The sequence below is a fragment of the Rattus norvegicus genome, chromosome 13 (genome assembly GCF_021556685.1).
Source record: "Rattus norvegicus strain SHRSP/BbbUtx chromosome 13, alternate assembly SHRSP_T2T, whole genome shotgun sequence".
NCBI lineage: Eukaryota > Metazoa > Chordata > Mammalia > Rodentia > Muridae > Rattus > Rattus norvegicus.
This window is the reverse complement of record NC_141546.1, coordinates 12,325,568-12,343,728: the sequence shown is the minus strand read 5'-3', so window position 1 is coordinate 12,343,728 and position 18,161 is coordinate 12,325,568. Positions and strand designations below refer to the sequence as shown.

The 18,161-nt window shown below is 39.1% G+C and overlaps 1 protein-coding gene across 1 annotated transcript in view; it reads left to right on the top strand.

The window, feature by feature from the left end:
• Cntnap5bl1 (contactin associated protein family member 5B like 1) overlaps positions 1–18,161 on the top strand; it is a 985,855-nt gene that overhangs the window by 853,023 nt on the left and 114,671 nt on the right. The window contains 1 exon segment of the mRNA NM_001329899.4: positions 3,654–3,878. Coding sequence (NP_001316828.2) covers positions 3,654–3,878 — 225 coding nt within the window.

The window sequence follows — 18,161 nt, the reverse complement described above, 5'->3', positions numbered from 1 at the left end:
TTTCTGTTGCTTGGGTTCCTGCGCTTGCCTCTCGCCATCAGATTATCTCTAGTGTTACTTTGTTCTGCTATTTCTGACCGTGGCTAGACTGTCCTATAAGCCTGTGTGTCAGGAGTGCTGTAGACCTGTTTTCCTGTTTTCTTTCAGCCAGTTATGGGAACAGAGTGTTCTGCTTTCGGGCGTGTAGTTTTTCCTCTCTACAGGTCTTCAGCTGTTCGTGTGGGCCTGTGTCTTGAGTTCACCAGGCAGGTTTCCTGCAGGGGAAAAGTTGGTCCCACCTGTGGTTCCAAGGCTCAAGTTTGCTCGTGGGGTACTGCCTAAGTCCTCTCCGCTGTGGCAGCAACCGGGAAGATCTGTGCCGCTCTTTCCGGGAGCTTCCGCACACCAGGGCTCCAGATGACGCCTGGTGTTCTCCTCTGGCGTCTGGACGTGCACAGAGTGCAGCCTCCCCTGGTCTCCCAGGCGTGTCTGCCTCTCTGAAGGTTCAGCTCTCCCTCCCACGGGATCTGGGTGCAGAAACTGTTTATCCGGTCTGTTTCCTTCAGGTTCCGGCAGTGTCTCAGGCGCAGGGGTCCTGCCCCTCCTGGGCCCTCCCCTACGGGAACCCAGAGGCCTTACACAGCTGCCTCTTGGGCCAGGGACGTGGGCAGGGGTGGGCAGTGTTGGTGGTCTCCTCCGCTCTGCAGCCTCAGGAGTGCCCACCTGATCAGGCGGTGAGGTCTCTCTCCCACGGGGTTTGGGAGCAGAGAGCTGCTGTGGGCCGGGATCCGCGGGTGTCCGTCTTTTTCATTCTTTTATTGTTTCTACTTATACTGTCATACATAAGAAATAATTGATGCATTCAAGGAAGTGAAAATTTATACCTATAGTTTCTTCTAAGTATTTTTTCTAAGTATCATCTTTCTATAATTTTATCTTTTTTATTGAGGACCTTGTTGCATTTTGAATTAATTTTGTATTGTAAAATTATGCTCTTACAAAAGCCAATATTTCATTTTACAAATTTAAATTATGTTTATTCATGTGTGCGAGTGCATGTGCATATGTATATATGAGTAGATACAGTTTCTTTTATTTTACCATGTGGCCCCTCAGGCTAGGCTGCAAACACCTTTACCCTCCTAGCCACCTTAGTGTCCTTGAATTGATTGTTTCGCCTATGTATATCCATATTCCTCACTCTCATTTATCAATGCACATTTTTTTGCCTTCAGCACTATTCCATTGTTGACAGACTAACCAATGCCCCACTTAAATATTATTCACATTAAATGTGCTAGATAACGAATTTCTAAATTGATGCAGGAATCTGTGTAGCATGTATCCCCCCTTGCTTACTCCCTTGAGATTAGCTTGGTGTTAAGCTGCTCCAGTGTCCTTCTGTGACTGCAGCTTCACCTTCTCTAAGAGCACTCTCACCAGCTGGCTGACCTAACTACACCCCTATTCTGGCCTGGCTTGCCAGAGCTCCAAGTTCACTCTCTTGCCAGCCCACCACCCGACAGCCAGCTGCGAGTGCACTCTCACTAGCTTGCATTCCACTGTAGTTTCCTCTCCCCTGGAGCTATGTCCTTTGCCCAATCTTCCTGTCCAAAAGCCTGGTAGAATTCCACCCCCGCTATCTTCTTTCTCTCCTGGCCTCCTGAATCACCACAAATGGAAAACACCAGACAATCTTTGTTTAAAATCAACAATGACACAACTGCTGGGTGCAGAATCTATTGTCTAAAACTCATCAATTATTCTCTGGTGAAAATCTAGTGGGAGAGGTCATCACTGGGTCTAACAGTTTCTGGGGTCTATTCCCTGTAAAAGAAGATCTGTTTCTTCCTCCCGCATCCCCTTTTCCTCTCTTAGGCCTGGAAGACCTACCTCTTCTTTTTGACCCAGTGATTAGCTTCTTGTTATCTTTATTAGCCAATTAATTAATTAAGGGAAATTTCCCTACAAATCTGGAAAATTAAACCTGGTTTAATCACATACAATTATTTACAAATGTTGCTTATGTTTAATATAGTGGAGATCATGGCATATGTTTTATTTACTCATAGACTTCCTTTATTTCATGTCATGAGCATTCCTTTACTTGTCATCAATGTTTGTAAGCATCAGTGTTAATCATTGCAACATTTCCCATTATAAATACTTTCTTCTCTTATTTAATTCATCTATCACTGAAGCTCTGTGGAAACAGGTTGGATTCAGATTCTCATTATTTTACCATTATCCCTGTGTGGATAATAGTTATGTATTTAACCTCAAACTTTCTTGATTTTCACAATGATAATGTGCGGAAAATGCAGGAATTTTGTAGAAAGGGTCTTATTTAGCCCGCAGTGAACACTATACACATTGTACAATTTCTCCCTAAATTCTTGCACTTACTCTTTATTTGAAATGTTATACTATTTAAACATAAACTAACAATAATATGTAAAATTCACTGAATTTGCTTTAGTTTTTATTTATAATTAAACTATGAGAAAACTAAATCTACTCCAACACCATCATTTCTTGCCCTAAAATATTAAATAAATGAATAAATAAATAAATAAATAAATAAATAAATAAATAATGGGTGAATAGAAGCATCTACACATACTCCAGAATTCAGCTTTACATTGAAATCTTCATATTAGAGTTAGTCAAAATTATCTCCAATAGCAGAATAAGAATGTCAATTTTTTTGACATTTCTAAAATTTTTTTTCAGTTTTAATTTATTGTCATTTAAAAGAAGGAAATCATATTACATTTATTCATATCTAATATGCTTTTCCTACATTGTGAATAACATGTACATTTGAACATAAACCCAAACTTATGACAAAGCTTAATTTTGTTAACTAGAAAAATAGTAGCTCAGATGGCACATCATATATTTATAAGGAAAACACCTGTATCAAGCAATGATGAGTCAACATCTTCATGATCAAAAGTGTCTACTTTGCAGTTTTAATGTAAGAAATACTAATAAAGCAGGTTTAATAAAAAAGAAAATGTCATTTGTGAACGTTTCCCAAAATTGAGCTAGTAGTGCAGGTTCGCTAGACAATATGCACAAATGTGTAGTGCTACCGAGGTGTTACTACTACAAACTGTTAACAAAATTTCACATGGTAGAAAAATAGCCGGAGATTTAAGAAGGAAAGACTGCTACCTTCTTTGGGAAGAAGAGAAACTTATCATATCAATGTAAACTAAGGTTTACACACACTGTCCCAGGCATATATTTGTTCACAAATCTTAGAAGTCTACTATAAAAAACAGTGTTTCCTTCATAGCTGTTCATAAAAAGATGAAACATACTGTTATCTCTAGAGAATTCGGAACCCTGGCAAAATAAGTATTTCAACATATTGGCAGACATACTATAAATCACAATACATATTTCATGAAGGCTACTGAGATGGACTTAGATGGACATAGATTAAATTATTGTCCCTTTTTTTGTGCATTTGCTGTATGTGTGTATATACTTCTGTGATCAAGAGTGTGTGTGTGTGTGTGTGTGTGTGTGTGTGTGTGTGTGTGTGTGTGTTAACTCCCCTCGCAGAGTGCTAGAGGCAGAGGAATGAATGAAAAGGCATTACAGCTTCTTAGAGCAATTGATTAGATATTTGAAAATATGCTATCTTTTCTTCTTATTTGTAGAGATGTCAGCACTTTTTTATTCAGGCACCTCTGTTACATACATGTTTCAAGAACCATACCCAGTGGCCAAGAACACAAGCCTCTCATCTTCAGCTATCTACAAAGATACAGCTCCATCCAAGGAAATTGTAACACTGAGTTTTATGACAGCACAAGCCCCTGCCCTCTTGCTCTACCTCAAGTTTTCTCCTCAGAGTTTTCTGGCTATTCTTCTCTCCAGGAATGGTAAGTGTTGGTAGCATGAAGCCTTAAGCCAGCCTCACCTGAAGGGACAGCGCATGCTCTGTAGTACCCTGCAGAGAGTCACTGCTGGCCAACTTCAACATGAAATTCCTTATAGTTAATCTATATGAGTCATAATTCATATTCTGGACCAGTGTCAATTTGATTCTTAAGTCTAAACTTGTTGAGTTTAATTTGCCTATAATTGTCTTGTTGTAATTAGCTATTATTTGTTCCATGCTGACATCCATTATGTAGATGAGAAATACATCTGAATGTCAGAAGGATGCTTGCAGTACGTAATTCCATGTTTGCTGCTGTAGTCATCACTTAGGTCTGGTAAAGAATAAATACTACTTGTGTTTATAAATAGGCGTTGTCTAGGCCTTTCAGATAAATGTGATGTGAGAGCCCTAATGCTGGGGTACATGGCCTCACTATTGAGAGGCTGGTTTATTCCTTAGAAGAATCTATTCTTTCTAGAGTGACTTGACTACAAAACAGTGATACTGCCCTTTGGCATTAGCAAGACTTAGAATATTTTACTTGGCCAAAGAATACTACTGTTTTAAAAATGAAATTTTGTTATTTCTTTTATTTCTTTTCATTATTATGATTAGTTATGAAATTCATGTGTTATTACAAGGCTTTGTCCACTGCCTTCACATACACAGAAGTCAAGTGCCATTTGAAGGTTACCGTGTATTGTTATCAGTGATTCCTTCCTGGTAAATCCTTAATAAAATAGAATTTGCAAACGACACCTTACTTTTTAGTTTTCAAGGTATTTGTAGCACATAGGTTCTCATAATGACATTGCTGATTGTGAGCATTCAATAAAGATGTGAATCATACTTTGGAAAAAGGGTATACCTAGTGGATATAAGCCAGTCAGAGAAATTACAGAAATTATAGAAGAAATAATGATAATAATCACTTATGGTAGTTTTATTAAATAATATTTTTATCACAATAGGCAGGACAAAACCTTCTAATAGAGCCATAACTAAGTACACTATGAAGTCACAGCCCTGCCATATGTAATAATTGTTGAAGAAATGAACAGAGGAAATATACATATGTTTCTATAACATAATCTCACACAACATTTTTTGTGATCAAGTGTATGCTTCTATTTTTCTTGCAATCTTCTGCTACAATAATAGGATTCTAGACTTTTATTCTGTTCATCCCCACTGCATAGTTAACCTTAAGATGGACTGTGCTGTAGGATAATAGAAATGAGTTCTAGCAAAGCTGGCATATATGCAATCTTTTCTATACCTTAGGTGCAAATCACACATTTTCTTTATATGCTTTTTATGACTGTTTTGTGTTCTTGTGTTTGTGTGTATGTGTGTGTGTGTTTCTGTGTGTGCGTGTGTGTGTGTTTCTGTGTGTGTATGTGTGTTTTCTTCCTTTCTCTTGGTGTGTTATGTATGGTTTGAATGTAAAGAACTATTTATTTAATCTGAAAAGTATCATGAAAAATGAGGAATGCATGGGATGAAGCAGCTGAAAGTACTAGAATAACAGTATATGTTCCATAAGATTATATTGATGTCATTTATTCTGAGACTAAGAAAGAGGGTAGAAACAGAAAGTACAGACATGCAGGACAGGAGGGAGAAAAGAGCAGAATGAGGAGGAAAAGAATTAAAAGGAAGAGGAATTGGAGAACAAAGAAGAAAAGGGATAGAAAGAAGACAAAGAGAAGGAAGAAGAAGAGGAAGAGTGAATATTTTTCAAGTTCATGGGCCATTTAGTCACCAACTCACCACCAGTTGAATAGTTTATACCCATTCCAACATATCAGGCCAATACATTTCCCACATAAATCTTTGGAGTATAGGAGTCTGTCTTTGAATCCTTGGGCATGGACACTTCAAGAAGTTACATATAGGTCAGATAGCTAATCCATGGAACATCCAGGAATGTCTCCTACCATTCAGACCATTAATTATCCTTTTTCCTGATCTGTTTGGACAATATTAAGATGGTTATCAAGAGGATTGTCTCTGAAGTGTCTTTAGGGTAGGTCTTTACATACCTATACCAGTCATAGTATACTTCAAAAATATGACTGCCAAGAATACATAAAATACAGGACAAGAATCACTACATTTAACTTTTCTAATACTATGCTTAACTCCTCAGTAACTCTGGTTACTCATTGATATGAACTACTTTGCCAAATCTCTACACTTGTAGAAACTGAAGCATGAAAATATCATAGTCCATAATATCACAGTAAGGGTCAGAAAGGGGCCTTAACCTCTAGACCAGTAGCATATTAAGGCTATCCTCTAGCTCAGTAGCATAGTCAGGCTTTGTTTTTGTTTTGTTTTTTGCTTTTCCCTGTGGACTCCCAGGTCTGCTGGCCCACCCTCTGAGTGCTGGGATTATGGATGTACAGCCCCATCCCTTGCTCTTTCCTTACTCAAAAGGGCTAAATGAAAAGTGCTGATATGCTAACCTTTGAAATACATCATTCTTTTAAACAATGACAATTCTTTAATAGGGAATTATTCCTGTATTCTGCCCTGGCATTTTTTCTGTGTTTTCCTTTCAGCACATTCTTACATTACCTTTATTGGAAGCTCTGCCTGACTCTATAGATACTTGCATTTTGTAAACTCTGACTAGATTTAGAAAACGCAGAGATTCAAGGGTCCTACAATTTCATTGTGTAAGTCTCATGCTTTTGTGAAAGCTCAGATGTTTAACATGACATTCCATGCTGACTCACAGGAGAGATTCATAACATGGAAATCTCTTCTGTTAAAGAGGTGGATCCAATCCTAACAGACACGCACAGAGATTTTCATGTTCTTGTGTCCTGGAACAAAAAGTTGGATGAGAGCATGTGGATAGGGTTGATAACAGACAGTTTTTTAAGAAGGAGAAAGGGTTTATTGAGCATGATAATTGACCAGTGTGTTAGGACAGATTCATGCTCAAGTCCCTGTACCTATAGAGTCATGTCCCTTATTGATCATTTGCATCCTTTACCAGGGTCTGACTTTGCACATGCTATTTTTGATAACAAGGAGCCTTCGAGGGAGGGGTTTCTCTGCTAACTGACTTTTCCATATGCTAATCTTGATTCTCTTCCTCTTACTCCTGACATTCCAACATGCTTTCTTTCTAAGTTTTCCCATACACTGAGTTATCTGGTAGTGCGATAATGCTTTATTTATATTCTGTGGTAGTTCTGCCATCTCCTTATCTTAAAAAACACAACTGAGGGACTATTCTTATTGTTTTATTACTGGTGTGATAAATATGAGAGACAGTGAAAATAAGAAAGACTTGCTGTTGTCTCCAAACTACATGAAAAGAGACAGATTCAGAAAACTATCCAAAATGGGGGGAGGGAGGGGATCCAACTGTTACAGAGTTGGAGTGATTACATTTCTAAAGCAATCTAGTTGGGAATGAGACTGACAGAAAACCCACAGATTAAACTAACTTCACTACATAGGGGCGCACAGAGATCGAATCACCAAGGAGAGAATACTACATCCCCTGAAGATATGTTGCAGTTGTATAAGTTGATCTTAAAAGTGGGAACAGGAATAGTCTCTTACTCTGTTGTCTCCCTTTGAGATTCTTTCCTTCTACTAGGTTGCCTTGTACAGTCTTAATAGAAGAGGAAGTGCCTATTCTTAATGCAACCTAATATGACATGACTGGTTGATATCCAATGGAGCCTACCATTTTTCTGAACAGAAAAAGAGGAGTAGTCCGATGTGGGAAGATAGGGAAGTAAGGGTACTTGCAGCAGAGGACAGAAGAGTAACTGGCATCAGAATGTAAAATGAATACAATTTAGGTAGGAAGAAAAAACTTAAGACTTTATTCATTATTCCAATGGAATAAATGCCTACAGTGCTATAAAATTCCTCTTCATTCTTCAGATGACAATAAAGTGACTATTAGCTGAGGAAACTAATAAGAAGAAACAAAATAACTGACAAGCATTAAGTTTCTTTGTAAGTCTTAGATTTTGCAATACTTCATTTCCTCCTCCTCCCATTCTTCCTCCTCCTTCTCCTTTAATCTTTATTAACTTGAGTATTTCTTATTTACATTTCTATTGTTATTACACTTCCTGGTTTCCTGGCCCACATCCCCCTAAACCCTCCCCCTCACCTTCTATATGGCTGTTCCCCTCCCCATGCTCCCACCATTACAACCTTCCCCACAACAAACACGTTCACTGGGGGTTCAGTCTTTGTATGACCAAGAGCTTCCCCTTCCACTGGTGCTCTTACTAGGCCATTCATTGCTACCTATGAGGTTGGAGCCCAGGGTCAGTCCATGTATAGTCTTTGGGTAGTGGCTTAGTCCCTGGAAGCTCTGGTTGCTTAGCATTTTTGTTCATATGGGGACTTGTGTCCCTTCAAGCTCTTCCAGTCCTTTCTCTGATTCCTTCAACAAGGGTCTCATTCTCATTTCAGTTGTTTGCTGCTGGCATTCACCTATGTATTTACTGTATTCTGCCTGTGTCTCTCAGGAGAGATCTACATCTGGTTCCTGTCGGCCTGCACTTCTTTGCTTCATCCATCTTATCTGGTTTGGTGGCTGTATGTGTATGCGTCACATGTGGGGCAGGCTCTGAATGGTAGTTCCTTCAGCCTCTGCTCTAAACTTTGCCTCCCTATTCTCTGTCAACAGTATTCTTGTTCCCCTTTTAAAGAAGGAGTGAAGCATTCGTATTTTGGTCAACCTTCTTGAATTTCATGTGTTCTGTCTATCTAGGGTAATTCAAGCATTTGGGCTAATAGCCACTTATCATTGAGTGCATACCATATGTGTTTTTCTGTGATTGGATTACCTCACTCAGGATGATATTTTCCAGTTCCATCCATTTGCCTATGAATTTCATAAAGTCATTGTTTTTGATAGCTGAGTAGAATTCCATTGTGTCGATGTACCACATTTATTGTATCCATTCCTCTGTTGAAGGGCGTCTGGGATTTTTCCAGCTTCTGGCTATTATAAGAAAGGCTGCTATGAACATAATGGAGCACGTGTCTTTGTTATATGTTGGGGCATCTTTTGGGTGTATGTACAAGAGAGGAATAGCTGGGTCCTCAGGTAGTTCAGTGTCCAATTTTCTGAGGAATCTCCAGACTGATTTCCAGAATGGTTTTACCAGTCTGCAATCCCACCAACAATGGAGGAGTGTTACTCTTTCTCCACATCCTCAAAAGCATTTGTTGTCACCTGTTTTTGACCTTAGCCATGCTCACTGGTGTGAGGTGAAATCTCAGGGTTGTTTTGCATTTTCTTTATGACTAAAGATGTTGAACATTTCTTTAGGTCTTTCTCAGTCTTTCGCCATTCCTTAGCTGTGAATTTTTTGTTTAGCTCTGAATCCCATTTTTAATAGGTTTATTTGTCTCCCTGCAGTCTAACTTCTTGACTTCTTTGTATATTTTGGATATAAGACCTCTATCTGTTGTAGGATTGGTAAATATCTTTTCCCAATCTGTTGGTTGCCATTTTGTCCTAACCACAGTGTCCTTTGCCTTACAGAAACTTTGCAGTTTCATGATATAGCATTTGTCGATTCTTGATCATAGAGCATAAGCCATTTGTGTTTTGTTCAGGAAATTTTCTCCAATGCCCATGTGTTTGAGATGCTTCCCCACTTTTTCTTCTATTAGTTTGAGTGTATCTGGTTTGATGTGGAGTTCCTTGATCCACTTCGACTTAAGCTTTGTACAGAGTGATAAGCATGGAACGATCTTCATTATTCTACATGCTGACCTCCAGTTGAACCAGTACAATTTGCTGAAAATGCTATCTTTTTTCCATTGGTGGGTTTTGGCTCCTTTGTCAAAAATCAAATGACCATAGGTGTGTGGGTTCATTTCTGGGTCTTCAATTCTATTTCACCGGTCTATCTGTCTGTCTCTATATCAATACCATGCAGTTTACATCACGATTGCTCTGTAATACTGTTTGAGTTCAGGGATAGTGATTCCCCGAGAAGTCCTATATTGTTGAGGATAGTTTTAGCTATCCTTGGTTTTTTGATATTCCAGATGAATTTGCAAATTGTTCTGTCTAGCTCTCTGAAGAATTGCATTGGTATTTTGATGGGGATTGCATTGAATCTGTAGATCGCTTTTGGTAAAATGTCCATTTTTACTATATCAATCCTGCAAATCCATGAGCATGGGAGATCTTTCCATCTTCTGAGGTCTTCTTCAATTTCTTTCTTCAGACGCTTGAAGTTCTTATCATACAGATCTTTTATCTGCTTGGTCACAAGTCACACCAAGTTATTTTATATTTTTGGGACTATTATGAAGGGTGTTGTTTCCCTAATTTCTTTTTCGGCTTGTTTCTCTGTTGTGTAGAGGAAGGATACTGATATATTTGAGTTAATTTTATATCTAGCCACTTTGCTGAATGTATTTATCAGGTTTAGTAGTTCTCTGGTGGAACTTTTGGGATCACTTAAATATAATATTTCTTTTGCCAATAGTGATATATTCACTTCTTCTTTTCCAATTTGAATCCCCTTGATCTCCTTTTGCTGTTTTATTGCTCTGTCTAGAACTTCAAGAACTATATTGAAAAAGTAGGGAGAGAGTGGGCAGCCTTGTCTAATCCCTGATTTTAGTGGGATCGTTTCAAGTTTCTCTCCATTTAGTTTAATGTTAGCTACTGGTTGGCTGTATATAGCTTTTCTATGTTTAGGTATGGGCCTTGAATCCCTATTCTTTCCAGAACTTTTATTATGAAGGGGTGTTATATTTTGTCAAATGCTTTCTCAGCATCTAATGAAATGATCATGTGGTTTTATTCTTTCAGTTTGTTTATATAATGGATTACATTGATGGTTTTCCATATATTGAACCATCCATGCATACCTGGGATGAAGCCAACTTGATCATGGTGGATGATTGTTTTAATGTGTCCTTGGATTTCGTTTGCCAGAATTTTATTGAGTATTTTTGCATCGATATTCATAAGGGAAATTGGTCTGAAGTTCTCTTTCTTTGTTGGGTCTTTGCGTGGTTTAGGTATAAGAGTAATTGTGGCTTCATAGAAGGATATTTGGTAGTGCTCCATCAGTTTCAATTTTGTGGAATAGTTTTGATAGTATTGGTATGAGAACCTCTATTGTCTGCTTCTATTTCATTAGGAGTTATGGGGTTGTTTAAATGGTTTATCTCTTCCTGATTTAACTGGTATTTGTGTAGGTATTTGTATTTGTCCATTTCCTGTAGATTTTCAAGTTTTGTTGAATATAGGCTTTTGCAGTAGGATCTGATGATTTTTTTTAAATTTCCTCTGATTCTGTAGTTATGTCTCCCTTTTCATTTATGATTTTGTTAATCTGTACACACTCTCTGTGTCCTCTTGTTAGTCTGGCTAAGGGTTTATCTATCTTGTTGATTTTCTCAAAGAACCAATTTTTCGTTCTCTTGATTCTTTCTATGGTCCTTTTTGTTTCTACTTGGTTGATTTCAGCCCCGAGTTTGATTATTTCCTGCCTTCTACTCCTCCTGGGTGTATTTGCTTTTTTTTTGTTCTAGAGCTTTTAGGTGTGCTGTCAAGCTGCTGATATGTGCTCTTTCCTGTTTCTTTCTGCAGGCACTCAGACTTATGACTTTTCCTCTTAGCACAGCTTTCATTGTGTCCCAAAACTTTGGGTATGTTGTGCCTTCATTTTCATTAAATTCTAAGAAGTCTTTAATTTTTTTCTTTATTTCTTCCTTGACCAGGTTATCATTGAGTAGAGCATTGCTCAACTTCCATGTATATGTGGGCATTCTTCCCTTATTGTTATTGAAGACTAGCTTTAGCCTGTGGTCGTCCGATAGGAATGCATGGGATTATTTCTATCTTTCTGCATCTGTTGAGGCCTGTTTTATGAGCAATTATATGGTCAATTGTGGAGAAAGCCCCATGAGGCGGTGAGAAGAAGGTATATCCTTTTGTTTTAGGATAGAATGTTCTAAAATATCTGTTAAATCTATTTAGTTCATGACTTCTCTTACTCTATCTATGTCTCTGTTTAATTTCTGTTTCCATGGTCTGTGCATTGATGAGAGTGGTGTATTGATATCTCCTACTATTATTGTGTGAGGTGCAATATGTGCTTTGAGCTTTAATAAGGCATTTTTTTTTATGTATGTAAGTGCCTTTCTATTTGAAGCATAGATATTTAGGATTGAGAGTTCATCTTGGTGGATTTTTCCTTTGATGAATATGATGTGGCCTTTCTTAACTTTTTTGATGACTTTTAATTGAAAATCGATTTTATTCAATATTAGAATGGCTACTTCCAGCTTGCTTCTTCAGATCATTTGCTTGGAATGTTGCTTTCCAGCCTTTTTCTCTGAGGTAATGTCTGTCTTTGTCTCTGAGCTGTATTTTCTGTAGGCAGCAGAATGCAGGGTCCTCATTGCATATCCAGTTTGTTAAAGCGTGTCTTTTTATTGGGGTGTTGAGACCATTGATGTTGAGAGATATTAAGGAATAGTGATTATTGCTTCCTGTTATATTCATATTTGGATATGAGATTATGTTTTGGGCTTTTCTTCTCTTTGTTTTGTTGCCAAGACGATTAGTTTCTTACTTTTTCTAGGGTGTAGCTTGCCTCCTTATGTTGGGCTTTACCATTTACTATACTTTGTAGGGCTGGATTTGTAGAAAGATATTATGTAAATTTGGTTTTGTCATGGAACATCTTGGTTTCTCCATCCATGATGATTGAGAGCTTTGCAGGATACAGTAACCTTGGCTGGCATTTGTCTTCCCTTAGGATCTGTATAACATCTGTCCAGGAACTTCTGGCTTTCATAGTCTCTGGTGAGAAGTCTGGTATGATTCTGATAGATCTGCCTTTATACGTTACTTTACTCTTTTCCCTTACTGCTTTTAATATTCTTTCTTTATTTTGTGCATTTGGTGTTTTGACTATTATGTGATGGGAGGATTTTCTTTTCTAGTCCAATCTATTTGGAGTTCTGTACGCTTCTTGTATGTTTATGGGCATCTCTTTCTTTAGGTTAGGGAAGTTTTCTTCTATGATTTTGTTGAAGATATTTACTGGTCCTTTGAGATGGGCATCTTCACTCTCTTCTATACCGATTTTCCTTAGGTTTGATCTTCTCATTGAGTCCTGGATTTCCTGTATTTTTTGGACCAGTAGCTTTTTCTGTTATACATTATCTTTGACCATTGTATCGATGATTTCTATGGAATCCTCTGATCCTGAGATTCTCTCTTCTATCTCTTGTATTTTGTTGGTGATGCTTGTATCTGCGGCTCCCTGTCTCTTCCTTTGGTTTTCTATATTTCTAGTTGTTTCCCTTTGTGCTTTCTTTATTGCTCCTATTTCCATTTTTAATTCCTTCACCTGTTTGATTGTGTTTTCCTGGAATTCTTTCAGGGATTTTTATGGTTCCTCTCTATAGGCTTCTACTTGTTTATTTATGTTTTCCTGCGTTTCTCTAAGGGAGTTTTTCCTGTCTTTCTTGAAGTCCTCCAGCATCATGATCAAATGTGATTTTACATCTAGATCTTGCTTTTCTGGTGTGTTTGGATATTCAGTGTTTGCTTTGGTTGGAGAACTGGGCTCTGATGATGCCATTTAGTCTTGGTTTCTGTTGCTTGGGTTCCTGAGCTTGCATCTTGCCATCAGGTTGTCTCTGGTGTTACCGTGTTTTGCTATTTCTGACAGTGGCTAGACCGTCCTATAGGCCTGTGTGTCAGGAGTGCTGTAGATCTGTTTTCCTGTTTTCTTTCAGCCGGTTGTGGGAACAGAGTGTTCTCCTTTCGGGCAAGTAGTCTTTCCTGTATACTGGTCTTCAGCTGTTTCTGTGGGCCTGTGTCCTGATTCTATCAGGCAAGTCACTTGGAAGTAGAAAAGTTGGTCTTACCTGTGGTCCCAAGGATCAATTTGCTCGTGGGGGGTTACTTTTGAGCTCTCTGTGAGGGCAGCAACCAGGAGGGCCTGCACCACCTTTTCCGGGAGCCCTCATGCTCTGGTGTCCTAAATGGCATTAGGTGTTTTCCTCTGGAGTCAGAAATGAGAGGAGAGTGTAGTCTCTTCTGGCTTTCCAGGCGTGTCTGCCCCTCTGAAGGTTCAGCTCTCCCTCCCATGGGATTTGGGTGCAGAGAACTGTTGATTGGTCCCTTGCGGTCCAGGCAGTGTCTGGACTGTGGGGACCTGCTGTTCGAGTGCCCCATCTTCTGGTTCCCAGAGGCCCTATACAGTTTCCTCTTGGGCAAGGGATGTGGGCAGGTGTGGACAGTATTCGTGGTCTCTCCTGCTCTGCAGTCTCAGGAGTGGCCACTTGTTCGGATGGTGAGCTCTCTCTCCCAAGGTGCTTGGGAGCAGTGAGCTGTGGGCTCGGATCAGTGAAGTTGGGCTCCAGGTAAAAATCATAAGTGTCACTTCCCAGAGGAATTTTGCCTCTGTGTGTCCTGAGTCCACCAGGCAGGTTGCTTGGAGCAGAAAAGTTGGTCTTACCTGTGGTCCCGAGTCTCAAGTTGCTCGTGGGGTAGCTGCTTTTGAGCTCTGCAGAGGGCGGCAACCAGAAGGGCCTGCACAGCCTTTTCCTGGAGCCCCTGTGCACTGGGGTCTCATGCCATTAGGTGTTTCCATCTGGAGTCAGAAATGTGGGCAGAGTGTAGTCTCTTCTGGCTTCCCAGGTGTGTCTACTCCCCTGAAGGTTTAGCTCTCCCTCCCACGAGATTTGGCTTCAGAGAACTCTCAATCGGTCCCTTCAAGTCCGGGCAGTGTCTGGACCTTTGGGGACTTGCTGCTCGAGTGCCCCTGTCTTCCGGTTCCCAGAGGCCCTATACAGTTTCCTCTTGGGCCAGGGATGTGGGCAGGGGAGGGCAGTATTCGTGGTCTCTCCTGCTCTGCAGTCCCAGGAGTGCCCACCTGTCCAGGTGGGTGGTGAGTTCTCTTTCCCAAGGGGTTTGGGAGTAATGAGCTGTGGGCTGGGATCAGTGAGGTAAAAGCAGAGCCTTTTAATCCCATTTCCTTCTTCTATTGTTTTCCATGAATTTTCCTCTCCATAAAGATTTTATTGTAGTACTTGAAGTGTTCCTTATGTTTTAAGAAGAATATTCAGTGTGATCCTAGTATGTTCACACCATTAAGCCATTGACCTGCTTATTAATGGATCAGGGACTAGTATCATTTTAATAAAATCTATGTACACCCATAGGGAAAGTATGCTTTTGAGCTCATAATAGTGGCTTACACTTGGAAGAGGAGATGGGAGGCCAATATTCAATGCCCTGTCAGCTTTGTGTATGTTCAAGACCAGACGGGGCTAACGAAGACCATGTCCCAAAAAAAACAAAGAACCAATTTATCATTTGTAAATTATGGATTCTTACAAGTGGAAATAAGATAAAGAAAATGAAAGTATAATTAGTAAAAATGTTTACCTTGAAATCTTCTGTAATCATGATTCACTCACATCCATCCTAGTGGAATCAATAATTTTCTATTAGAATTCACTTTTCCTTGTTCTGATTTTAATATAACTTTAGTAATCTGGTGGTAATGATGAGATGGCCAGCTTAAAATCACATTTGCTATCCCAGGAGGATGCAAACTCCACTTCCAGCTCTGAAGAATAAGAATCCAGGGTACAGAATTAGAAGAAATAAGACTCATAAATAGCCCATAAAAATTTTCACTTTGTAAATTCATTTTACATTGTTACCAGTCCAGAGATGAGAAGATGCCTGTGAGTCAAAGTCATATGTGGAAGTGTTGGCCTGACAGTTTGGTTTGGCAGAACTGAAATTCTTCATTGCTCTTATTTAGAGTCACCAGTACCAGACTAACTTGGCCTAAGCTGTTGTTGTCACTCCAAGGGAAAACTTCAAGGATGGTCATTTCTGAGAAGTAAGCTCACACACAAACACATGCGTATGCATGCATAAACTCGAGTGCACACACACACACACACACACACACACACACACAGACACACAGACACATACACAAACACTTGAGCACACACATATATGTGTATGGAAGCCAGAAGACAACTTGTGATGTCATCCTTAGAAATGCCATTTAGTTCTTTGAGAGATATTCTCTCATTGGCTAGGAGATAGGATAGTGTGGATAGCCTGAGAGCTCTAAGATTCTGTCTGTCTCTATTTCCCAGATGTTGAGGTTACAAGTATGTGTCAGCAGAACTGGTGATAACAAAGGAAGCACTCTATCAACTAAGATATCAACACAGACATTTTTTTTCTTTTTTTTTTTTCGGAGCTGGGGACCGAACCCAGGGCCTTGCGCTTGCTAGGCAAGCGCTCTACCACTGAGCTAAATCCCCAACCCCAACACAGACATTTTAATGAATAAAAATTCTCTCTTACCTACAATATCAATATTTTTCTCCAAATGGTCATGTGAAAAATGTTCCTGGACCTCCTTCCTCAGTGTAATAAACTATTTAATCTATTAGAAACACACACAGAAGAAAGCCCTGTCATTACGAGGCTACTTTTCAACTAGAAACATATATAAATTCAAATTTTTGTAGATATATGGTTCATACAGATTGAGTACAGTAGATATTTTGCTTTATAATAAGATAAAGAAAAGAAAGGAATGTGTTTGGTGGAGTTTGGTATGCTGTGGAGGAAGGGGGTGCCTCTGCAGGACTTTCAAGCCACGCAATGGGATAATAGATGAGTATACTGTAGATAGTAAAGGTAGAAGAGAGTTTGTTTAGGACATGGGGAGGGGAGTTGAGAGAAAAGCAGAGAGAGAGAGAAAGAGAGAGAGAGCGAGAGAGAGAGAGAGAGAGAGAGAGAGAGAGAGAGAGAGAAGAGGAGAGGAGAGAGTGCGGAAGAGAGGAGGAGCAAGAAGAGAAGAGATCGAGAGAATAAGGAGGGTACAAATAGCCCCTTTGTAGTAAGTCAGGCATACCTGACTATTGTTAGGTAACTGCAGGTCAGGAGCCTAGACAAAATGCCAATAACTAGACTATCTTCTAGGAAAGATACAAATATTAGTAATAAGTAGAGGGAAACAAAATTGACCCATTCACCTGCAAGAGAAAGTTGCAAAATATTCTACAGAGTAATTTTTCAATCATGAGACATAAGTCAGTATTTTGTTGGCAGACAAAATATTAATAAAAGTTTTTTATTGTCTTCTTATTTTATCATATAACTTTCATTGCATGTTATAAAATGTGTCTACATGTTTCTGAATAAATGGTTTTGCTCTCCCTTTGCTTGGATGTAATGGACAAACAAAGCAATTTAAGAAGAAATGGTCATAGTTTGAGGCTACAGTTAATCATGGAAGGCAAAGAATGCACCAAAGAGTTGAAGGTAGTCATAAAGCAGGGAGCGATGGATACTGGTGATCAGCTCCTTTCCTTCCTTGTATCCAGTCCACGACCTCAGGATATAAGACGGTGCTGCCCACATTTAGGGTAGGTTTCTAAATTCAGTTAACCTATTCTGGATAAAGCCTCACAGATATGCCTCCAGGCTTATCTCTTTGGTTACTTTAGATACTGCTAAGTTGACAATCAATATTAAACAGGACACTGTCTATATAATCATCACAATGCTCATGCAAGCATTCTAACATTTCTATTTGATTTTTTGCTGGTTGAAATAAATAAGGGACATTAGAAGATGCACAAATAAAGTTGTCAATCTATGCTGAAATTCATTTAATACAACATTAAAATGATGTTCCCATCTGACTTTCCCTTTGTGGTTGCTCAGCTGCCTCTGGCACATAATGACTTTTATTCCTTTGCCTCAGCATTTTCCCTCTTTCATCACTTCTTTAAGAGCTCACAAATGTAAAAGGTTAACAGTCTGGATTTCTCCTTGCACATTTCTCAAAAGCAGTAATTATGGTGTCAGATACTTTTTATTTTTTTATGTACTGGGTCAACATAAACAGAAATAAAAAAGAGCAAGGCAGGAAATATCTTCAAAGTGCAACATCTAACAGTTGCCAGACAGGGTTAAGTTGAAAATGGATGTCCATAATATCACTGTTTTCTCTCAAGGAAGCCTTCAGAAGGAATTCTGAAGCACACAGGTGGGGAAGAATGCCCCAGAATACTTTGTTGTTGTTGTTGTTGTTGTTGTTGTTGTTGTTTTGTTTTGTTTTGTTTGTTTTATTTTTGTTGTTGTTTTGCTTTTTGTTTTCACTCAGCCCTGGCAACTTCAGTCTCTGGGATTGCTCTCTGCATTGATACTTTTCAGGTTAAACTGGATTGTATCATTGCATACAAGCATGAACTT